The sequence below is a fragment of the Scyliorhinus canicula genome, chromosome 18 (assembly GCF_902713615.1).
Source record: "Scyliorhinus canicula chromosome 18, sScyCan1.1, whole genome shotgun sequence".
Lineage (NCBI taxonomy): Eukaryota > Metazoa > Chordata > Chondrichthyes > Carcharhiniformes > Scyliorhinidae > Scyliorhinus > Scyliorhinus canicula.
In genome coordinates, this window is record NC_052163.1 from 12,098,428 (window position 1) to 12,123,176 (window position 24,749).

At 50.6% G+C, this 24,749-nt stretch overlaps 1 protein-coding gene across 1 annotated transcript in view; it reads right to left on the reverse strand.

The window, feature by feature from the left end:
• The window catches only part of gnav1 (guanine nucleotide binding protein (G protein) alpha v1), a 158,462-nt gene extending 134,697 nt beyond the window's left edge, over positions 1-23,765 (reverse strand). The window contains exons 1-2 of the mRNA XM_038777971.1: positions 23,348-23,765; positions 19,121-19,212 (exon numbers count right to left, since the gene is read on the reverse strand). Coding sequence (XP_038633899.1) covers positions 19,121-19,212; positions 23,348-23,477 — 222 coding nt within the window. The 5' untranslated portion in view covers positions 23,478-23,765. The remainder of the gene's footprint in view (positions 1-19,120; positions 19,213-23,347) is intronic.
• Between the last annotated feature and the right edge of the window lie 984 nt (positions 23,766-24,749).

Genomic DNA, 24,749 nt, shown 5'->3' on the forward strand with positions numbered 1-24,749 from the left:
CTCTGACTGGCTCACCAGGAATTCCTCGTATCCCTCAGGAATGCACCTGGTAAATTCCACAGCGTTCCTCAGTGTGCACCCACCCGCTGTGGTCGAAACGTGCAGTCAGCAACTTGCCCGAGTAACCGGAAAACGCAAATGTTCCAGAGCATCGTCAGATTTGGAAAACCCCCTAATTCACATTGGTTTTAATTATTTGTTTTTCTGAATGGATGGGATCTAGTTCAATGCCTTCCCCTCTATCGCACTGTTTGGAGTTTCTGACCGTCACTGGCATCCGGCTGGCCATGTGTGACGCTGAACAGGGAGAGTTAGCTGCTGTTTGACCACAATGGGCCTCACACCAACAGCAGCACTGTGCTCCCCCAGTCTACATCGGGGCACAGCTTCGGTCCATACCCCCCACCCAGCAGCACCTTCCCCTCCCCCCACCCACAAACAGCACCCTCCCCTCTCCCCCCCACCCAGCAGCACTGTGCTCCCCCAGTCTACATCGGGGCACAGCTTCGGTCCATACATTGGTGCCCCCCCCACCCCCACAGCTCTGCCCACTCTCAGGACACCCACCCCACCCCAAACAGCACCCTCCCCATTCCCCCCACCCAGCAGCACCTTCCCCTCCCCCCACCCACAAACAGCACCCTCCCTTCTCCCCCCACCCAGCAGCACCTTCCCCTCCCCCACCCACAAACAGCACCCTCCCCTCTCCCCCCCCACCCAGCAGCACCTTCCCCTCCCCCCACCCACAAACAGCACCCTCCCCTCTCCCCCCCCCACCCAGCAGCACCTTCCCCTCCCCCACCCACAAACAGCACCCTCCCCATTCCCCCCACCCAGCAGCACCTTCCCCTCCCCCCACCCACAAACAGCACCCTCCCCTCCCCCCCACCCAGCAGCACCTTCCCCTCCCCCCACCCACAAACAGCACCCTCCCCTCTCCCCCCCACCCAGCAGCACCTTCCCCTCCCCCCACCCACAAACAGCACCCTCCCCTCTCCCCCCCACCCAGCAGCACCTTCCCCTCCCCTCCCCCATCCAACAAACAGCACCCTCCTCTCCCCACCCATAACCACCCTCCCCTCCCTCTCCCTCATCCAACAGCACCCTCCCCTCCCCCACCCAACAAACAGCACCCCCCCACCCAACAAACAGCACCCCCCCCCACCCAACAAACTGCACCCTCGCCTCTTCCTCCCCACCCAGCAGCACCTTCCCCTCCCCTTCCCCCATCCAACAGCACCCTCCCCTCCACCCCACCCACAAACAGCACCCTCCCCTCCCCCCACCCACAAACAACACCCTCCCCTCCCCATCCAACAGCACCCTCCCCTCCCCCATCCAACAGCAACCCTCCTCCCCCCACCCACAAACAACACCCTCCCCTCCCCCATCCAACAGCACCCTCCCCTCTACCCCACCCAACAAACAGCACCCTCCCCCCCACCCACAAACAGCACCCTCCCCTCTCCCATCCAACAGCACCCTCCCCTCTCCCATCCAACAGCACCCTCCCCTCTCCCATCCAACAGCACCCTTCCCTCCACCCCACCCAACAAACACCCTCCCCTCCCCACACACAAATACCCTCCCTCACCCAACAAACAGCACCCTCCCCTATCCACCCACAAACACAGCACCCTCACCCAACAAACAGCACCCTCCCCTCCCCCACCCAACAAACAGCACCCTCCCCTCCCCCACCCAACAAACAGCACCCTCCCCTCCCCCCACCCAACAAACAGCACCCTCCCCTCCCCCCACCCAACAAAAAGCACCCTCCCCTCCCCCACCAACAAACAACACCCTCCCCTCCCCAACAAACAGCACGCTCCCCTCCCACCCACCCAACAAACAGCACGCTCCCCTACCACCCACCCAACAAACAGCACGCTCCCCTCCCACCCACCCAACAAACAGCACGCTCCCCTCCCACCCACCCAACAAACAGCACGCTCCCCTCCCCCCCACCCAACAAACAGCACGCTCCCCTCCCACCCACCCAACAAACAGCACGCTCCCCCCCCCCCCCCCCCCCCCCACCGCCCCCGGCATGTCAGCTGGATTATGCATATCGGCACTGTACGCCTCAATAATCTGTCTGTGCAAATCTCCTGATGGATTCATCCTGTTGGATGCCACCAGCTCCAGTTTGAGCCCGAGACTGACCCCAGGGAGGTCACACTGGGTAACCCCCACTGCCTGACCCCAGGGAGGTCACACTGGGTAACCCACACTACCTGGCCCCAGGCAGGTCACACTGGGTAACCCCCACTGCCTGACCCCAGGGAGGTCACAGTGAGACACTGGGTAACCCCCACTGCCTGACCCCAGGCAGGTCACACTGCGTAACCCCCACTGCCTGACCCCCGGCAGGTCACACTGGGTAACCCCCACTGCCTGACCCCAGAGAGGTCACACTGGGTAACCCCCACTGCCTGACCCCAGGCAGGTCACACTGTGTAACCCCCACTGCCTGACCCCAGGGAGGTCACACTGGGTAACCCCCACTGCCTGACCCCGGGCAGGTCACACTGGGTAACCCCACTGCCTGACCCCAAGGAGGTCACAGTGAGACACTGGGTAACCCCACTGCCTGACCCCAGGGAGGTCACAGTGAGACACTGGGTAACCCCACTGCCTGACCCCAGGGAGGTCACACTGGGTAACCCCCACTGCCTGACCCCAGGGAGGTCCTGGGTAACCCTCACTGCCCGACCCCAGGCAGGTCACAGTGAGACACTGGGTAACCCCACTGTCTGACCCCAGGGAGGTCACAGTGAGACACTGGGTAACCCCACTGCCTGACCCCAGGGAGGTCACACTGGGTAACCCCACTGCCTGACCCCAGGGAGGTCACAGTGAGACACTGGGTAACCCCACTGCCTGACCCCAGGCAGGTCACACTGGGTAACCCCCACTGCCTGACCCCAGGCAGGACACACTGGGTAACCCCCACTGCCTGACCCCAGGCAGGTCACACTGGGTAACCCCCACTGCCCGACCCCAGGCAGGTCACACTGGGTAACCCCCACTGCCTGACCCCAGGCAGGTCACAGTGAGACACTGGGTAACCCCCCACTGCCTGACCCCAGGCAGGTCACAGTGAGACACTGGGTAACCCCCACTGCCTGACCCCAGGCAGGTCACAGTGAGACACTGGGTAACCCCCACTGCCTGACCCCAGGCAGGTCACAGTGAGACACTGGGTAACCCCCACTGCCTGACCCCAGGCAGGTCAGAGTGAGACATGGGTAACCCCACTGCCTGACCCCAGGCAGGTCACACTGGGTAACCCCCGCTGCCTTGTGTCGTGCCGGGTCTCAAAGGTCAGAGTGGAGGTGGGAAGGCTGAATATGTCTTTTTTTAAATTTAGAGTACCCAATTATATATTTTTTTCCAATTAAGCGGCAATTTAGCATGGCTAATCCACCTACCCTGCACACCTTTGGGTTGTGGGGGTGAAACCCACGCAGACACGGGGAGAATGTGCAAACTCCACACTGACAGTGACCCAGGTCCGGGATTCGAACCTGGGCCCTCAGCGCTGTAGTCCCAGTGGTAACCACGGCGCCATTTGCCGCCCCCACTGAATATTTCTAAAGCTGAGGCAGATTGTCTCTCTCGCCTAACAAGAACCTGAGATTATCGGGGGAGGGGTGGGGTCGATGGGAACTCCAAACGCAAACATGTCAGCCATGATCCTGTTGAATGGCGGAACAGGTTCGAGGGGCCGAGTGGCCTCCTCCTGCTCCCATTATGTACGTGAGTCAGGGTGGCTGCAGGGAAGCTACAACGTGCCACAGCGGCTCCGAGCAGCAGAGTGGTGGAGAGAGAGTCCAGCCCAGCAACAGCTCCTCACCCCACTGCACGTGCGGTGGGGGGGGGGGGGGGGGGGGGGGGATCAGATTGGCGGGGATGCCCCTTGTAGATGAGCAGCTGCCCTCAGTTTTGGTTGGGGGTGGGGGGGAAAGAGAGGCGGATCTGCGTGTCCCTTAAACCGCAGCCCAGGAGGGAAGGTGAGCCGTGAGGAGTGGGGAATTCTAGAAGCTTCAGATTAATGCCAGTGGTCCCAGTTTTTACAAAATCCTTAGGGAAAAAAAAAAGATTCAATTGAGAATGCACACAGACAAACGTACACCTGGGGGAAATCCCGAGGTGCTGCAATCCCAGCACCACCCACCTCTAGCTCACAGCCCAGAAACACTGTTCAACAGTGAAAACCAGGCAGAGTAACACAGATCAACCTGTCTGACGGCAGCACATTCTGTGTGGCAAGTTCAGACAGTGTGACAGACCCAGGGTGCTTTCTGTTGGGTAACTTAACATCCACCTACAAATAATTGTAGGAGTCATCAAACTAGCAGCCAAACCTTACTGAAATCCACTGGGCCGGCAAGGTTGGGTTTTATGCACTGAGCTCATCAAACTACTTGGGATGAACGTGGCCACCCAAGTGATTGTCCAGCAGGGACTGTCAGATGATTGGCAGTGCTTTTCCTGACAGATTTGCATTTATGTAGCACCTTCCCCTACCTGGGCACATTGTTGCCTTTTCTGTGGCTCTGCTGTAACTATGGCAATCAGTGAGGTTGGCCTCCTTTCTTTGATATCTATATTCTAATGCTCAGAGTCGCCAAGTATCAAATGATACCACCACAAGGTTCAACCGGCAATCGATCAAAAGGCCAAACACCAGGTCAAGGGTACTTTATTTACACACACAATTGATCATGCGACATACACTACTAGTTAACTACACCTATCGACTAAGACAACCTGTACTTAACTTCAGGCACCCAGCTTAGGTCAGAGGAACAGTGGCCATTGATCGATTCTGGATCTATTGAGTCTGGAGAAGTAACTGCTGCTCAGCTGGGCTCATCCGTCTGGTAGCGAGCGTTGAACTTGGACTTGCTTCTGGTGGAGCTGCGATTGGAGATGGACGTTGCCGGGGCGCCAGGTCCATGAGAGGCCGAACACATGGCGGACTCTCTTCTTATCCTTGGGGGTTTTCGCGCTCTTTTGGGCGGTCCTTCAGTTTGGACCCCACTGATTGGGTGATCCCTGATCACTATATTCGATTCGAACCAATAAATGGGCGGGTGCCTGGATGGCTGGGCGTGTCCCAAGCGGTCACTGACCCTGTTGTTTACGCTTCCCTAGAACTGGGAGTGGGGCCGAAATGTCTGGGACTGTACCGGTCGCTCAAGTACCAGTCCTTTGTTTTGGTGAAGATGGGCCATCAAATGTTAATTGGTCGCAACAAAATGCTAATGGGTCGGAGTTTCGATACCATCTAGATTCCTCACTCGCAAATATACATTTCCAGGCTCTGAGCCTGCCTGAATCTCGCATTGTCCATTTTACCCACTATGCTTTGCGCGTGGCTCTGTTCCTGGTTGTAAGTGGCCATCCCAACTGGCTGCAACATCCCAACGCAGCTCTACAGGGGATAACGTACTTTTAAAAACTGTGCTCGCCGGCGTAATGTAGGGAACGCGACGGTGAATGGCTGCACAGCAAGATCCCACAGGCAGTCATGAAACAATGCTCGCATACTCCAGATGTTGGCCATGGAACAGATGTGGGTGAGAATAGCAGGTTGAACACTGCTGTTCTTTAAACAGTGCCATCGATTTTATTTTAAATATTTCATAGAATCCCTACAGTACAGGAGGAGGCCATTTGGTCCATCGAGTCTACACTGACCCTTCGAAAGAGTATCGTGCCGAGGGCCACTTCCCCGCAACCCCACAAGACCGTTGGACACTAAGGGACAATTTGGAGTGGCCAATCCAGCTTAAAACTATCACATATCCTTCTCTTCCTCTCTCCCTTGTGTACTCAGCTACGCTTCCTTCGGATCAGCTGTGATTCAGTTTGAAAGACAAGGACGCGGGTTCAAGACTCCACAACCCAAGCACAAAAACCCAGGCTGACGCCCCAGAACAGTACCGAGGGAGTGCTGCACTGCCGGCGGTACTGCCTGTGAGAGAAGCTGCGTTGGAGGCGGTTCAGAGGTTTACTCGATTGGTTCCTGGAGTGAGCGGGTTGTCTTAGGGGGAAAAGGTTGGGCAGAGTGGGCTTGCCCGCCTTTCGGACCCTCCGCATCAGAAGGCGGTGGGGGCCCGGGGGGGGGGGGGGGGGTCAATGAATATTTTTAGGGCCCACAGGCACGATTCCCAGGGGGGAGGCAGGTGGGAATGTGGAACGTGAAACGCAAGCCGTGATCATTGTGAATGGGCAGAGCGAGATCGAGGGGCCGAATGGCCTATTTCTGCCCCTAATTGGCAAGTTCATACGTTTGTTAAATCGAGGCCCCATCTGTCTTCTCGGGTAGATGAAAAAGATCAGGTGACTCAACTGTAAGAGCAAGGAACATAGGCCATTCGGCCCATCGGAGTCTGCACCGACCCACTTAAACCCTCACTTCCACCCTATCCCCGTAACCCAATGACCCCTCCTAACCTTTTTTTTGGACACTAAGGGGCAATTAATCATGGCCAATCCACTTAACTTGCACGTCTTTGGACTGTGGGAGGAAACCGGAGCACCCGGAGGAAACCCACGCAGACACTGGGAGAACGTGCAGACTCCGTACAGACAGTGACCCAGCGGGGAATCGAACCCGAGACCCTGGGAGCTGTGAAGCCACAGTGCTAACCACTTGTGTTACCGTGCTGCCCACAAGCCCACTACGGCATCTTGGGCATACCGCTTGGAGACATTCCGTGTCCATGAATAATGCTGTTTCCCCACTGTTTCCCTGCAGTGACTAGTTTCACTTTCAAACCATTCTGTGGGTAAAGCCGTTCCTCCCGAATTCCCCATCGGATTTATTCACGACTATATTATTTATGGCCGGCGGTTCTGGTCTCCCCCACAGGTGGGCACATCATCTCTATGCTTACCCCATCGGCCCACCTAGTGTGTGTGTGTGTGTGCGCGCAAGAAGAAATACCTTTCCTGATCTCTCAGCTTTGGTCTGACAGAAATAACCAATCAATTTATTTTTCCCTCTCGCAGAAGGAGGAGGATTTGCAATGATAAAGGCGGCAGGTCTGCATTGAACGAGCGGAAGGAGGTTTCCCCTGTCCACCCAGCTCAGACGTGCGGAGTACACGCGGGTTAGTCTCGGAGAATGTCATCTGTGGAATGTGACTAATCAGAGCCTGGCAATACCGGGGCCTCCTGATAATTCCCCAGTACCTGGCCCCGCTGCACGAATGCTGTTGGGAAATGTGTGGGATTTTTCACAGGAAAATGTTGCAATCATTCTGCTGAGCTCAGTCTGGATTTACAGTGCTGCCCGTGCTTGCAAATTCAAGCTATTTGACTGCGGAAGCAGCACACTTCTTTCCCACTCATCGTCTAGCCCGAGGGGTCATGCAGAGTAGCAAGGACAATGAAAACTGGAATGTAGAACGGGCTAATCCAGATTATTGAGTTGCCAGAGTGAGAACAAACGCAGATCTAAACTAGCAAAAAAAAGTCCAATGGCGGACCAATATCAGAAAGTTCTTTTGACAGACCCAAAGTCTCGAACAGACAGCCAGGGGACAAGAGGGGAGGGGTCTGGAGAATTTTGACAAACAGTCGGGTGCTGAATAGAGCTGTGCTAGGACCTCTCAGAATGGCGGCATGGAGATGGGCTGAATGGCCTTCTTCGTGTGTTGGGAATATCTCTCAATACAGGCAGCCACCAAGAAACGCGAGGCGGAACCCAACCATCAGCAATGAGGACAACCGATAACCCGAATTCCAGCAGACTGGGCTCTTAACCCAGCTTCCCTCCTTTGTCAGTCTCTCAGCTACACAACTGTTGGTGCATTCACCATCAACTGAGCAACTGTGGGAGGCGGCGCCAACCCAAAATTTGCTGCTGCTAAGAATCCCCACCATTTTCACCCCTCGGGTTCCCTGCGCCCCTCTGAGTCTGCCTGGCCTCTGGCACGTCCAATTGTAACTCCCATATTTGTTGGCCATGCCTTCGGTGTCTACAGGCCAGATTTACTCATTTCCTTCCCAAAACTCTGCAAAACCGAACGCTTTGTGCCAGCTGGCGGGCACTCCTCTGCGCCTCGGTCTGAAAACGCATGACCCTCTTCTCCCCCCCCGTGCCCCCCCCCCCCCGCTACCTTTTCCCCCCCTAGCCTGTGTCCCCTGACATTTAAAAAAAAAATTAGAGTACCCAATTATTTTTTCCAATTAAGGGGCAATTTAGCATGGCCAATCCACCTATCCTGCACATCTTTGGGTTGTGGGGGCGAAACCCACGCAGACACGGGGAGAATGTGCAAACTCCACACCGACAGTGACCCAGGGCCGGGATTTGAACCTGGGTCCTCAGCGCTGTTGGCAGCAGTGCTAACCACTGTGCCACCGTGCTGCACCGTGTGCCCCTGACATTGAGCGTGCGAGATTCCTGTCACCTTGTCCCTCAATAAAGCCATAACCAACCCCCTCTCCCCAACACCCACTACTATACTCGGTACCTTTACTTCTCACTGCAGGAAACTGGTCTGATTCAGAACGTGACATGGATTGGGGGGAACTTGTTCAGCAACATTCCAAATCCTTTATAATATTCTGACTTTCTCCTGTTTACACTCCTGCCCCGTACATGGAACAGACATCCAATCATCAGCTTCACGCTTTTAAAATAGTAAAACATCAAGATGTTTCACAGGAGTTATTACCAAAATAAATTTTACACAGAGCCACAGGAGGAAATATTTGGGGAGCTGGCCAATAGAGAAAGAGAGCGAGCGGCGGACAGAGGGAGACAGAGAGAGTGCACAGTGAACAGAGAGGGAGAGAAAGAAAGAGGGAGAAAGAGAGAGCGCGTGACGGACCGAGAGTGGGAGAAAAAGAGCACGTGAAGGACAGGGAGGGGGAGAAAGAAAGAGCGTGCGACGGAGAGAGAGGGAGAAAGAGAGGGTGCGTGACGGACGGAGAGAGGGATAAAGAAAGAGAGAGCGAGAAAAAGAGCGTGCAACGTACAGGGAGAGGGAAAGCGAGGGCACGCGACAGACTGAGGAAAAAAAGAAAGAGAGCGGGCACGATGGACAGCGAGAGGGAGAAAGGTAGAGTGGCTATGGAGAGAGAGGAGAGAGAAAGAGAGAAAGAAACAGAGTTAGTGAGAAAAAGAGAGCGCGACGGACAGGGCGAGGGAAAGAGAGCGCGCAACGGAGAGAGGGCGGAAGAGAGAGTGGCGACGGAGAGAGGGAGAAAAGAGAGTGCGCAACGGAGAGAGAGAGTGAGCTCGCAGCGGAGAGGGAGAGCGCACAACGGAGAGGGAGAAGGAAAGAGCGCGCGACAGAGAGAGAGGGAGAAGGAAAGAGCGCGTGACAGAGGGAGAGGGAGAAGGAAGGAGCACGCAACAGAGAGAGAGGGAGAAGGAAAGAGCACGTGACAGAGAGAGAGGGAGAAGGAAAGAGCGCGCGACAGAGAGAGGGAGAAGGAAAGAGCGCGCGACAGAGAGAGGGAGAAGGAAAGAGCGCGCGACAGAGAGAGAGGGAGAAGGAAAGAATATGCAACAGAGAGGAAGGGAGAAGGAAAGAGCGCGCGGCAGAGAGAGAGGGAGAAAGAGAGGGAGCACGCGACAGAGAGAGAGGGAGAAGGAAAGAGCACGCGACAGAGAGAGAGGGAGAAAGAGAGAGAGCACGCGACAGAGAGAGAGTGAGAAAGAGAGAGCACGCGACAGGGAGAGAGAAAGAAAGAAAGGGCGCGCGAGACAGACAGACAGTGAGAGAAAGAGTGCATGAGACAGAGTGAAAGACAAGACGTGAGATAAGGAGCGAGAGAGAGAGAGAGAGAGAGCATGAGATGGAGATAGAGAGAGAGAGAGAAAAATAACATGTGAGGCGGACAGAGAGAAAGAGAGAGTGTGTGAGATGGACAGAGAGAGAGAGAGAAAGAGTGCGCAAGACGGACAGATAGTGAGAGGCAGAGAGATTGTGGAAAAGAATAACAAGTAAAAAAATAATTTGTGAACTGTGTGTTTAGTCAGTCTGCAGGTGGAACATAGGTGTAGCCCATCAATTTATGACCCATTTCCTCTGTATACACAATTTGGGATCACTCCAGCTCAGGAACGCCCGACCATAGACTATCAACAGGGGAATCACTCACAAATCACACAACACATCAAAATAGCTGGCCCATTACCATCAACCTTAATGACATCTTGCAGAGACAGAATATTAGCTTTGGTGCAAAAGGGAAGTTGATTTAGTCTCACTGGATAATTCTAATCACTCACTGATCACATTGTTACTCTTTGTTCCCAGGGAGCGAGACAGAGGTTTTGTAATAAAAACATAAAGGTCTTTTAATTTATCATAAAACTGTCCACAGAACCAGACCCGAATATAGGGGCTCTTGTGGAGTAGTGGGCAATGCCGCCACCTCTGAGCCAGGCACTCTGGGATCACGTCCCACTCTGGGTTCACGTCCCACTCCAGCACCAAGGAAGGTGCGACCATGGTGTGACCAACATGTCGGTCGTCCACTAGTAAATCCGTCCCAACATGCTCCAATGGCAGGCAGGGAGACTGGGACAGACTCCTGGTCAGCCATGTTTGATGTGGAGAGGCCACCCCTTGGGCTGGGGACTCCGGTAACTAGTTCCTTCATCAACCTGTGACCGTGACAGACATGTTTAATTCGCCTCATGTATCACCAGAACCGGGAAACTTCTCAATCAGACAGAACAGAGAGGGATTCCTGTCAGACTGCACGCAGGCAGGTCTCATCAAACTTCCAACAGCGCCAAGTATGACCGAGGAGGTTTCTTTAGATAACAAAGAGGTTTATTGGACACGGCAATGAGCTTTAACTACACACAGGCACAGAGATACATCACCCAGGTCTTTACTCCTCGACACTGCCCAGAACCCCATTGGTCAGGGCTCACGCGCGTCACACCCTCGGCCCCAAGTGGGTCATGTGACCCGCAAAATATCCCCCTCTGGGGAGGCCACGCAGCCACAAAACAGCATCTTTACCCAGAGACTGGTAAGAACGTGGGATCCATTTCCACGGCAAGCGGTCAAGGTGATGAGAATAAAGGAAAGCTGGGCAAAGGGAAATAAAGGACATGCAGATCAGGTGAGATGAAGTAAGGTCGAGGAGGCTTGGTTGGGGGGGGGGGGGGGGGGGGGGGGGGCGCGGGAGGTGGGTTGGGCGGAATGGTCTGGTTTTTCTCCACCATACTTTCTCTGGAAATGCAGCCACAGCAATGCTGACTGAGCTTCAACATCAACCACCGATTCACTTCCTTTCACAAGTTCACAATTACATAAAAAATTTCAAAAGCAGCGGATTAGGCACTGAAATCCCCTTTGGCTCATAAATCCAGCTATTCACGGGCTCCGTAACCATTGGCAGTTTATCAACCCGTGATCGCAGGCCAGGGATTAAGAGGGTTTGGTTTTTTTTCTTGCTTGCTGATCTGTGTTCTCGTGTCTGTACAGACGCACTCAGAAGAAACAGCGCAATGGGAGTCCGAGGGGACTCAAAAGCAAATCAACCAATGAACGGTAGCACAGTGGTTAGCACTATTGCTTCACAGCTCCAGGGTCCCGGGTTTGATTCCCGGCTTGGGTCGCTGTCTGTGCGGAGTCTGCACATTCTCCCCGTAACTGTCAATCTTGGCAACAGTTATCACCAACCCAATGTTCAGAACATGTAGACTTTCCCTTGAAGACATGGCATCCGGTCCTGCTGTGCGGGGAACACGCACACGCCAGCCATGCTATGCAGGGAGCACGCACACGCCAGCCAGTCTGCTGTGTGTGGAACTCGCACATGCACATGCCAGGCATCTACACGTTGTCCGCGTGTCTGTGTGGGATTCCTCCGGGTGCTCTGGTTTCCTCCCACAAGTCCCGAAAGACGTGCTGTTAGATAATTTGGACATTCTGAATTCTCCCTCAGTGTACCCGAACAGGCGCCGGAGTGCGGCGACTAGGGGCTTTTCACAGTAACGTCACTGCAGTGCTAATGTAAGGCTGCTTGTGACAATAAAGATTATTAATAAAGAGAAAATGAAGGGAATGCGACTGCCAAAATGCCCACAGCAAGATCCCACAATAATCAGTGCTCTTGAAGATCATGAGGTGCAACTGTTATATCTTCCTGAGGGAATCAGAGACACAGCGATTGTGAGAGATTTAGGTCAATTAAAAAGATCAAAGTGACATTTCAAGCATAGACTCTGAATCCCAGAAACTATTCTTCGCTGCCGAAAGAATTTCGTTACAAATTGTTTAACAGTTTTTTTTAAAATCCTGACATATGTGTAACAGACACAAAAGATAACGGATAGATTAGAATCCCATTGTAACAGTACATAGCAGTAGTATATTTATTTGACCTGTTGCACTGTTTGTGATATTTTATCAGATCGCCCCTTTAGTCAGTGACTTGTCATAGAATCCCCACAGGGCAGGAGGAGGCCATTCGGCCCATCGAGTCTGCACCAACCCTCCGAATGAATGAATGAATGAATGAATGAAAATTGCTTGTCACGAGTAGGCTTCAAATGAAGTTACTGTGAAAAGCCCCTAGTCGCCACATTCCGGCTCCTGTTCGGGGAGGCTGGTACGGGAATTGAACCGTGCTGCTGGCCTGCCTTGGTCTGCTTTCAAAGCCACATCCTAGCCGAGGCCCACTCCCCTGCCCTACCCCCATAACCCCATCTAAACCTTTGGACACTGGCGGCAATTTACCATGGGGGGGGGGGGGGGGAATGTGCAAACTCCACACAGACAGGCACCCAAGGCTGGAAGCGAACCTAGGTCCCTGGTGCTGTGAAGCAGCAGTGCTAACCACTGTACCGCCCCCAAAACCGGCTCTGAGCTGGAGGTTCCTGGTTCAAGTCCCGTCCCAGGACATGGCCATGGCAAGGACGTTCCTACACAATTCCCAATTCCATTCTCCCCGTGTCTGCGTCGGTCCTACCCCCACAGCCCAAAGATGTGAAGGGTAGGTGGACTGGCAAAGTTAAATTGCCCCCAATTGGGAAAAAAAAATTTAAATTTAAATTCCCAATTCCACCATTTGAAAAACCAAATGGATTATTTTCTTAAATCTCAAAATATTGAAATTAAGGTTATTATGTAATATTTAGGGGTACATACATAGTTGCAAAGTCTTCACAAAGCTAAGAATCTGCCACATGCACATTCGTATTGTGACAAATGTAGAAATCATAAATGATATTTTATATCTGTTATAGTAAGGGTTTTAAAGGGGTTACGGTAAATATTTGTTACAGTAACATTATTAAAAATTTAAAGTACAAACAGGCAGTATGTCTGCTAAAGCTGGACATAGACATAGAAAAATACAGCTCAGAACAGGCCCTTGGGCCCACAATGTTGTGCTGAACTTTTGTTCTAGATTAAGAACAAATTAATCTACACCCCATCATTCCACCATAATCCATGTACCTATCCAATAGCCGCTTGAAGGTCCCTAATGTTTTAGACTCAACTACTTCCACAGGCAGTGCATTCCATGCCCAACTACTCTCTGGGTAAAGAACCTACCTCTGACATCCCCCCTATATCTTCCACCATTCACCTTAAATTTATGTCCCCTTGTAATGGTCTGTTCTACCCGGGGAAAAAGTCTCTGACTGTCTACTCTATCTATTCCCCTGATCGTCTTATAAACCTCTATCAAGTCTCCCCTCATCCTTCCCCGTTCTAATGAGAAAAGGCCTAGCACCCTCAACCTTTCCTCGTAGGACCTACTCTCCATTCCAGGCAACATCCTGGTAAATCTCCTTTGCACCTTTTCCAATGCTTCCACATCCTTCCTAAAATGAGGTGACCAGAACTGCACACAGTACTCCAAATGTGGCCGTACCAAGGTTTTGTACAGCTGCATCATCACCTCGCGGCTCTTAAATTCAATCCCTCTGCTAACGAACGCTAGCACACCATAGGCCTTCTTCACAGCTCTGTCCACTTGAGGGCAACTTTCAAAGATCGATGAACATAGACCCCAAGATCTCTCTGCTCCTCCACATTGCCAAGAACCCTACCGTTAACCCTGTGTTCCGCATTCATATTTGGTCTTCCAAAATGGACAACCTCACACTTTTCAGGGTTAAACTCCACCTGCCACTTCTCAGCCTAGCTCTGCATTCTATCTATGTCTCTTATCCTATCTATGTAAGTAGGGTGTCAAAAAAGGTGGTCATGATTGATTCCATCCACTCACTTGATTACAGATGAAGGTCTATTGGAATTGTGTTTTTTTTTGCAGGAGATTCCCTGGAGAGTAGATAATTTATGAGGGAGTGCTATTTAGTCCGAGCTAAGCAGGTCAGGTGACATCTTAGTGGGCCACAAATGATGCAACTAATGGGAGGAGACGGGTCTGTCTGTAGTTTTGCAGTCTGCTAGAATATTTTAAGTTGAAGTTGAACAGCAGTTTTGCCAAATGCTGTTAGGTTGAGCAGAAGTGTACTGAATCTGCTCTCGAAAATAACTCTCTACAAAAGGTCTGCACAGCTAACAACACAGGATACAGTTTAAGCCAACATTGCACATGCTTCACTTCAATTCTACGGCTGTCAAGGCACTGGCTATGATAGAAAGTCCAACCTGTGTAATGGAAGAGACATTTTACCGGTTTACTGAATGTCACAAACGTTTTAATCACAGGAAATGGTTCATCTTCAAAAATTAAGAACATTCTGGAATAACTTGTGTATTTTTTTCTAAAGACGCTGTGAGAGGCGGCACAGTGGTTAGCACTGCTGCCTCACGGCGCCGAGGACCCGGGTTCGATCCCGGCCCTGGGGCACTGTCCGTGTGGAGTTTGCATATTCTCCCCGTGTCTGCGTGGGTCTCACCCCCCACAACCCAGGGTAGGTGGACTGGCCACGTTAAATTGCCCCGTAATTGGAAAAAAAATAATTGGGTACTCTAAATTTATTTTAGAATAAAAATAATTTGTCCCTTAAAGGGTTAACGCAAAGTCTCCGGTTGCTGCTGTTTCTGGAAAAGACAGCGTTTTACAAGAAGAGGTTTTAAAGTAGCTCGAAGCCTCCTGACCTAAGCAGTTTAAGGCTTTAAAAAATAAACAATGGCTAGAAAACGGTGTTCAAAAGCTGGATTTGGTTTGGAGGGGAAAAGATGATGAGCTGTTCGGGTCAAGAACACGGAAGCTCCAGACCCCATGTGCAGGATAGGTGGATTGGCCATACCTAATCACCCTTTAATTTAAAAAAAAATGTATTTAAATTTATAAAAATTATACTTTCACATTTAATTCTGTGTTCATAAGCTCTGGATTTCGATTTGACAAGTCTGGTTTTATAATAAACTAATAACTTTGTTGGTGAAGGAAGAAACCTGAGCATTGAGTGCTCGTTCTGAGGTTAATTAGGCAAGGCACTTATTTGGCAGTATAGCGAGCTGCAGAAATCATTTAAATAGATGTTGTGACATGTGAAGTAGAGGGACTAGAGACAGGCCAATCTCAGCTCAGTCGCAACACGAGGGAAAAGCAAGGGGGCAGCAGGGTAGCATGGTGGTTAGCATAAATGCTTCACAGCTCCAGGGTCCCAGGTTCGATTCCCGGCTGGGTCACTGTCTGTGTGGAGTCTGCACGTCCTCCCCGTGTGTGCGAGGGTTTCCTCCGGGTGCTCCGGTTTCCTCCCACAGTCCAAAGATGTGCGGGTTAGGTGGATTGGCCATGATAAATTGCCCGTAGTGTCCTAATAAAAGTAAGGTTAAGGGAGGGGGGTTGTTGGGTTACGGGTATAGGGTGGATACGTGGGTTTGAGTAGGGTGATCATGGCTCGGCACAACATTGAGGGCCGAAGGGCCGGTTCTGTGCTGTACTGTTCTATGTTCTAGAGGGTGCATTCTGCCGAGAGTCAGAGATTTGGATGGTCAAGACCAAAAATGCAAACCAGCTACAAAGCAAAGCAGGATGGTTTATCACCCAGTGCCATTCCTGCCAGTTAACTAACGACTGAGACGTGTACTTCGCTGTTTGCCCAACAGTCGCTTTATTGCTCTTCACAACATTGAGAAAGCATTCCAATTTGGCATTCTCAGATCCAGAGTGGATGACTTTTTTTATTCTCATCCTTTCCCGGGATGCGGGCTCCATTGACGAGGCCAACATTTGGTGCCTCGTCTGTAACTGCCCTTGAACTGAGCCTTGCTCGGCCATTTCGGAGGGCAGTTCGGAGTCAACCACGCCGCTGTGGGTCTGGAGTCACATGGAGGCCAGACCGGGTAAGGGCGACTGATTACCCTCCTGAAAAGGACATTAGTGAATGCCCCAGAGCAGTAGTCTCTGGATACCTAGTTCAATGATATTACCACGATGCCACCATGTTTAACTCCATCGGCCATAGTTTTGTACAGTCACTTAACCCATATCCGTTAATAACTGACCAGGTCTCCCTTTGCAAACTTAGATACACAACTCCAACACAAGTCTTTAAGCCGAGTCTCTGGTTCAAATCCCTCGGAAACAGCGCTATTCAGAGACTCGTCGAGTTTCAACTCTTATGGTGCTCCTCAAATCCTGAATATCGACCACAGCCACTTTAACACCTTCCCTGAGTCTGGCTGCTGCCCGTGTTTACCATTTTATATTCATCAGGATTAAATATCAGCCACACAGGGCAGCACGGTAGCATTGTGGATAGCACAATGGCTTCACAGCTCCAGGGTCCCAGGTTCGATTCCGGCTAAGGTCACTGTCTGTGCGGAGTCTGCACATCCTCCCCGTGTGTGCGTGGGTTTCCTCCGGGTGCTCCGGTTTCCTCCCACAGTCCAAAGATGTGCAGGTTAGGTGGATTGGCCATGATAAATTGCCCTTAGTGTCCAAAATTGCCCTTAGTGTTGGGTGAGGTTACTGGGTTATGGGGATAGGGTGGAGATGTTGACCTTGGGTAGGGTGCTCTTTCCAAGAGCCTGTGCAGACTCGATGGGCCGAATGGCCTCCTTCAGCACTGTAAATTCTATGATGATCTTAAATTCTATGATGATCTATGACATTGCTCTGTCCACTTACATATTTGGCCCAAGTTGTGTTGTAATTCTTCTTCAGATGGACGGCACGGCGGCGCAGTGGTTAGCACTGCTGCCTCACGGGATTGAGGACCCGGGTTCGATCCCAGCCCCGGGTCACTGTCCGTGTGGAGTTTGCACATTCTCCCCATGTCTGCGTGGGTCTTGCCCCCACAACCCAAAGGGTAGGTGGCTTGGCCACGCTAAATTGCCCCTTAATGGGAGAAAATAAAATAATTGGGTACTCTAAATTTATTAAGAAAAAGTGATTCTTCTTCAGAATCAGCTGCCCCAATTAGTTTGGTATCGAATGCAAATGTGAATCATTTGCATTGCCTTATTAGCAGATGCAGTCAAGTGTCCATGTCGCTGATTAAAGGCATTGGTGAAGTGAGGTAAAGACGAGGGAGAAAGTGTTCGAAGGATCTGCAGTTGGGTTGGGAGCAGACACGTGTCCAGCACAAACACTAACATGGGTCTTTTGGGCCGAATGGCATGTTGCTGCGCTGTACATTACACATAACGCCAATTCTCTGGGGTTCCCAAAGGAATCCCCAATTGTGCCACCACCCAGACTTTAATCGCTCTAATTCACACCGATTTTCTGGCCCACAATTGCCCCCAGTCCCAACGTTCATGCTGAATCCCGACCCGAATCGAGTTTAATCCCGACTCGGGATTGTGCCCTGAAGCAGGATGGCAAAGCTGCTGACTCCAGGACTCACGTAGGGGTTGGAGGAGGCAGAACCAACTTTTCTATTAGTCGTAGCAAATGCGCGACACCCTCATCAAAATGATAAATTAAACATTTTCTCCCCAGCGTAGGTAGATGGGTAAGGGGAGCGAAACTGACCAATGAGGGGAATTAGCTCAATCACTTACTGCAGACCAAAGCAACCAACAATGTTACAGCAGCAGCTTCAAAAGGCGACCGTTGCGAGTGACAGCCGAGGGGGTGGAGCAGTATTGAACAGTCAAAGAAATTGTGTGTGGAGGGGGTGGGGTAAACCTATCCGTGCCGTTCCCAACCTTACACAATCCCATTTCTTCATCGTCGCTCCCTCTATCAGCTTTCAATTACAAGTTGATGTTCTCAGACACAGGCAGGCGCGAGGAAGCCATGTTGAAGACGTTAAGCCACGCTCAGAGAACTGGCATTGACAAATCATCATAGCCACTAAAGCCTCCCCTTTGGGAATGCAACTTCAGAACCACAACCTTATTCTACTTCGCAGTGAAGAGCTATTCACCCAGGTCCAAACATTCAAATACTTGACATACATGGACTGCCTGGTGGATAACCTGGTATGCAAATAACACACTCAGGAGAGTTTGCCTCTTCCTGTGAAACACAGCCAATCAGGGGTTTTCCGCTGGACTGTCCCTTTGGATAGCCTCCATCCTTCTTTCTGGAAACAGCACTGCAATCTTTAGCCAAAGCCAATGCTGATATTGCTGGTGCATTAACTTTACAGCTACACCGCCTTAGAAAGAACTTCAACACACGGGTCAAAAACATCCCATTTCATCCACGGCATACAGCTGCCAATGGCTCTCTCCAACTCGCTGTGACTTTATTACACAGTGAATCGCAGCAGGAAACCCAGTGCACAAGTCTAATTTTGTGCCCTTTGATTATCAGGGTGTGACTTTTTTGCATTTTAACCAGAAATGCAAACTGTGAGTATTACACGCGAATGACAAACCAATCCAGGTGTTAAATGTGAGGCCACTTTAGCTCAGTTGGCTGGACAGCTGGTTTGTGATGCAGAGCGAGGCCAACAGCGTGGGTTCAATCCCTGCACCGGCTGAGGTTATCTTGGCCTTGCCCCTCGCCTGTTAAATCACCACCAGTCAGCCCTCCCCCTCAAAGGAGAGAGCAGCCTACGGTCATCTGGGACTGTGGCAACTTTTACTAATGTGTAATAAGCTGGCTCCGAAGAGGAACACTGGAGAAGGGTAGGAGAAACAAAATGAATAAAGATATGCTTGAGAGCGTATCCTTTGACGTCGCTGCTATGTGTGAACTGCACATTTGTTCAATGTTTGTACTTTTTTTTGAGAGTTACCTTGAAACTTATAAGTTCCTCTTCGGTGAATCCATGGCTGTGAATAATCTTCATTTGTTTTACCAGTGTGCTTTTCCCGCTCTCTGCAGCACCTGAAACACACACAACACAACTTCAGAAGAAATAAATGGGAAAAGGAGTCGCTTCTCCAACATTCAATCTCCGCTCCGCGTTCCCACACCATCACCATGTCCCTCAGCTCCCCGGAATGCTCAAACCCGAGGGTTATTGGCCCAATTAGGAAGACAACACCTGGATTCCACAGCACGGATTCACTTTGAAACATCCTGGCAACTTTCAAAATTGTTACAATTACGGGGTTTAAAGGATTGTTAGGGCAGCTCAGTGGAGCAGTGGTTAGCACTGCTGCCTCACGGCGCCAAGGACCCGGGTCCGATCCCGGCCCTGGGTCACTGTCCGTGTGGAGTTTGCACATTCTCCCCGTGTCTGTGTGGGTCTCACCCCCACAACCCAAAGATGTGCAGAGTAGGTGGATTGGCCAGGCTAAAATGCCCCTTAATTTTCAAAAAGATAGTTTTGTTTTAAGACTCTCTTTCTTTAAGGGTAAAATGGAGGAATGAAAGTGGCATGTGACGTGTTCTGAATTCTGCCCCACAGGTTTGGGTGACTTGGTTTTTAAAGGGGGGGGGGGTCAAGGTTGTCTTATTGGAAAAGTGCATGATATTCACACCTGTAAAAATAAGGCCAGCTGTGCTGTCAATGGCTAGGATGTTAGTCTACAGGTCACGGGGAGTTGTTACGTTTTGGAAACAGTTATATTTTAAGCTGTCTATTTAATTCCGAGGTGGAATGGAGTTGGGGGTCCAGAGGATGCTTAATATGCATTTCTACCTGGATACAAGGCCCATGTGATTCACATGCACATGGAGAAGGGCTTTGAAAGGGGAATAGTTCATAGGAGGCCACTGTAGTATCAGTTGTGGATGTTTAAAAATATCACTGAACCTCACAGGCAGGATCAGTCTTTATGAATCAGAGAGACAGTGCGGCACCGCGGCGCAATGTTTAGCACTGTTACTTCACGCAGCCGAGGACCCGGGTTCAATCCGGCCCCGGGTCACTGTCCGTGTGGAGTTTTCACATTCCCCCCCCTCCTTCCCTATGTCTGCATGGGTCTCACCCCCACAACCCAAAAAGATGTGCAGGGTAGGTGGATTGGCCACGCTTATATTGCCCCTTAATTGGAAAACAAAAGGGACAATTGGGCACTTGAATTTTTAAATTTTTTTTACAAACAACAAACAAAGTTAAAAAAAATCAGACAGACAGGCGAGAGGCGAGAGAGAGAGAGAGACAGAGTCCGAATGAGAGAGAGAGAGAGAGTCGAGTGAGAGAGAGAGAGAGAGAGAGTCGAGTGAGAGAGAGAGAGAGAGAGAGAGAGACTGAGTGAGAGAGAGAGAGAGAGAGACAGAGTCCGACTGAAAGAGAGAGAGAGACAGAGTCCGAATGAGAGAGAGAAAGAGAGAGTCCGAGTGAGAGCGAGAGAGAGAGAGAGTCCGAGTGAGAGAGAGACAGAGTCCGACTGAAAGAGAGAGAGAGAGACAGAGCACGAGCACAGTTTAATTGGTCTGTTATTGTGTGATACATTCTATGTAAAGATCCGTTTGTGCTTGTGACATTCCAGCAACTCATCCACGGTACCCATTCTTCAGGCATTAGCTGTGCACTGACTATTTGACCATAAATAGACTTCACAACTGAAGATGGTTATGTACTCACCTGACATTAAACATGCTCGAGGGTAGGGGGTAGGGGGAAGAGGGGGAGAGAGAGAGAGAGAAGTTGAAAGCTCCCCAATTTGCCTGATTTTACAACTCGAACATCTCAAACTAAGAAGCCTGACTCAGCGCAGACAGGGGATCAAATCTAATGTCCCTGGTCTGTGAACACAGTCGATTCACAATAGACCGAATACACAGGTTTGATGGCCTTTCATTTTTAGCTCCACTGAACAACAGATATCGACATAAACAAACAAACAAACAAACAAATAAATACTGGCTCAAATGGGAGCTACAAAGCTGATGGAGCAGGTCAGTGTGGAACATGTTCAGAGGATATGATTAGCAGAAACAGGGCAGCACGGTGGTGCAGTCGGTTAGCCCTGCTGTCTCAGCGCTGAGGTCCCAGGTTCGATCCCGGCTCTGGGTCACTGTCCGTGTGGAGTTTGCCCATTCTCCCCGTGTTTGCGTGGGTTTCGCCCCCACAACCCAAAGATGTGCAGGGTAGTGGGATTGGCCACGCTAAATTGTCCCTTAATTGGAAAAATTAACTGGGTACCCTAAATTTAAACAAAAAATGATTCGCAGAAACTTTGCAACAGTCATCAGAAGACATTTGTCCAATAAAAAAAACTAAACTGAATTTCAAATGTAAGGCACTTAATCTTATTATTGACTCAGGTAATTAGGAACTTTGTACTCCTTATAATTGGTTTGCATCTGCCGTCAGTAAATCATTCATATGCCTTTGGGCAGAAAAGCTATTCTATGGAAATCAGATATTCAAAACGTTCCATTCCATTTTTCCCCTCCTAGTTTACTTGTGGCCATTTTTCGAGTACTGAATTTAAGCTTTAATGCCTCTTCCATTTATCAACACAGTCAGGCCAGTGGTGCGAGAACAGCTCATTTGAAATTAAGTACAGTTTTGTGTTTGAAATGGTCAGAGGGTCTGACTCACAAGTTTCTTGTTTAGCCCTACATGTTGCCAAGAGTCATGCTTTTTATATCACTGCTGTTTGTTGCATATTTATTTGGGATAGACAATGGTTTCTATTATTCGCTTTCTGTCTTATTTTTGTTTATTTATCCATTCAGTAATGAAAAAACACAATCTGTTTTCGAAAACAAACTGTCCCCTACAACCCCCACCAACACTGGGTCGAGACAGATCATAGAATTTACAGTGCAGAAGGAGGCCATTCGGCCCATCGAGTCTGCACGGGCCCTTGGAAAGAGCACCTTACTTAAGCCCACACATCCTTATCCCCGTAACCCAGTAACCCTACCTAATCCTTTTGGTCACTAAGGGCAATTTATCACGGCCAATCCACCTCACCTGCACATCTTTGGACTGTGGGAGGAAACCGAAGCACCCGGAGGAAACCCACGCACACACGGGGAGAACGTGCAGACTCCGTACAGACAGTGAACCAGTGGGGATTCGAACCTGGGACCCTGGAGCTTTGAAGCAACTGTACTAACCACGATGCTACCATGCTGCCCCAAGATACAGTGCAGAAGGAGGCCATTCGGCCCATCGAGTCTGCACTGACCCACTTAAGCCCCCACTTCCACCCTATCCCCGTAACCCAATAACCCCTCCTAACCATTTTGGTCACTAAGGGCAATTTATCACGGCCAATCCACCTAACCTGCACATCTTTGGACTGTGGGAGGAAACCGGAGCACCCGGAAGAAACCCACGCACACACGGGGAGGATGTGCAGACTCCTCACAGACAGTGACCCCGCGGGGAATCAAACCTAGGACCCTGGCACTGTGAAGCCACAGTGCTATCCACTTGTGCTACCCATTAATCAAAAAAAAGTTTAACAAATTTGAAAAGTATACGGAGTACCCCTCGGGTTCGATCCCGGCCTTGGGTCACCGTCCGTGTGGAGTTTGCACATTCCCCCCCCCCCCCCCCCCCCCCGTGTTTGCGTGGGTTTCACCCCCCACAACCCAAAGATGTGCAGGCTAGGTGGATCGGTCACGCTAAATTGCCCCTTAATTGGAAAAAAAATAATTGGGTACTCTAAATTTATATTAAAAGTATTCATTATATGTGACAAAGGAAGGCACACTGGCTACATCAAGGGGATTTTAAAAAACGACCCAACACCTTTCTCCCCTGCAATAAGAGCAGGGAATTGAATGGACTGCTCTAAACTTGTGGCAATAATCCCTCAAACCAATCTCTTGAAATAGCCCATTGTGATCAGGGGGGGGATGACGACAGGATCTCCCAAATAAATCTTTGGTGGATGATGGGGAGGGGGAAATAGTTGTGCAATTTGTTTTTTAAAGACTTTAAGTTTCAAGCAACTCCCAAAGCATTGTGCAGAAATGCCAACTTGGAAACTTTTAATTGAGGAAAGAGTGAAACAGACCAGGTGTGTCACTGCTGTCAGTAACAAACTTTACCCCATTCACACACACACACACACAGGGGGGCGGAAGGTGAGGGACGCGCGTTACTGACCTAAAAGCAGAATCTTCACCACGTTCAGCTCCTGCTTGGCACATTCAGAAAGGGCTCGGTCAATCTTCTCACTGCGGAGCCGGGCCTGCCTCTCCTCCGGAGTGCTCTCGGATCCCAGGCACAGCCCCATCTCCGCCGACCATTTCTTCCAAAGTGGAGAGAGTGAGTGTGGGAGAGAGGGAGGGAGTTGGGGATCAGAATAAAGGGAAAGTGAAGCCAGCGCACATCACTGCAGCCCTTATTGCCCCTCCCTGAGCCCAGTGTCTCTCCCCCCCAACACTCTGAGCTACACGTGTCTGTGTGAGCTGCCCAACTCCCAAACTCTTCTTTCTGCACCAAAACAAAAGTTTAAATCGCCGGGGCTGAAGTTGCTTCAGAAAGAGAGAGAGAGAACATCCCTGGCCAATTACAGAGGAAATGACGTTTGCTTGTTCAACACAACCAGGTTCTGAGTTTGGGAAATAGTTGGCAGATGAATTCCTCACGTTCCCATCTTTCTGTTGGGGTGGAAATGTGAATCAAGTTTTACACACACACTCACGCATGTATAAATATATATTATCTGTTAGAACATCCAGGGTTTTGTACTGGGGCACCTACAATGTTTCCTGGAAGTCAGAATTTAAGATATTCCAAACATTTCTTTGCACTGACAATGGGTTCGAATCAATGATGACCAGAGTGGGGCTTCCTGTAAATATTGACACAATCCCGGGGTCAACCTTTCTTTCCCCTTCTTCCAAAACAGGAGTTCTTGTCCAGGGCTCCTCAAGAATCTGGGAGACGGTTCCATGGTCCAGGGGAAATGTAATGAAACAACCAAATTCATACTTGGGTTGCAATCCAGGACTTGATGGTAAGTTCATAACGCATCAAACAGCCCGAGTGTCAACTTGCAAGCGCACACCGATGCCGGGCGGGAATGGTGGGAGAGATTTCTGGTCAGCCATGTAATGGAAATAAAGTTTCTTTTACCATCACTGTCCATAGCTCCACACTGCAACATGCACATTACCGCAGTGACTCGGACCTCCTGTGTGAACTGTAACACTCCATCGTCAATACTGTGGGCTTCATTCTCCGCAAACGTTTCGAAGTGTGGCAGCGAACAGGTACTGTCGCGAGCTTCCCTACGTCCGGCTCGGCGTAGCCAGCAACGCAATCCAACGTTAATTGGATTTGTTTATTGTCACGTGTACCGAGGTGCAGTGCAAACTATTTTTCTGCTTACAGTCCAGACAGATCATTCCATTCATGAAAAAAAGGGCATACATAAATACACAATGTAAATACATAAACACAGGCTCCGGGTGAAGCATACGGAGCATAGTGCTACAACAGTAGAGAAGATGTGTGGAGAGATCAGTTCAGTCCATAAGAGGGCCATTCAGGAGTCTGGTAA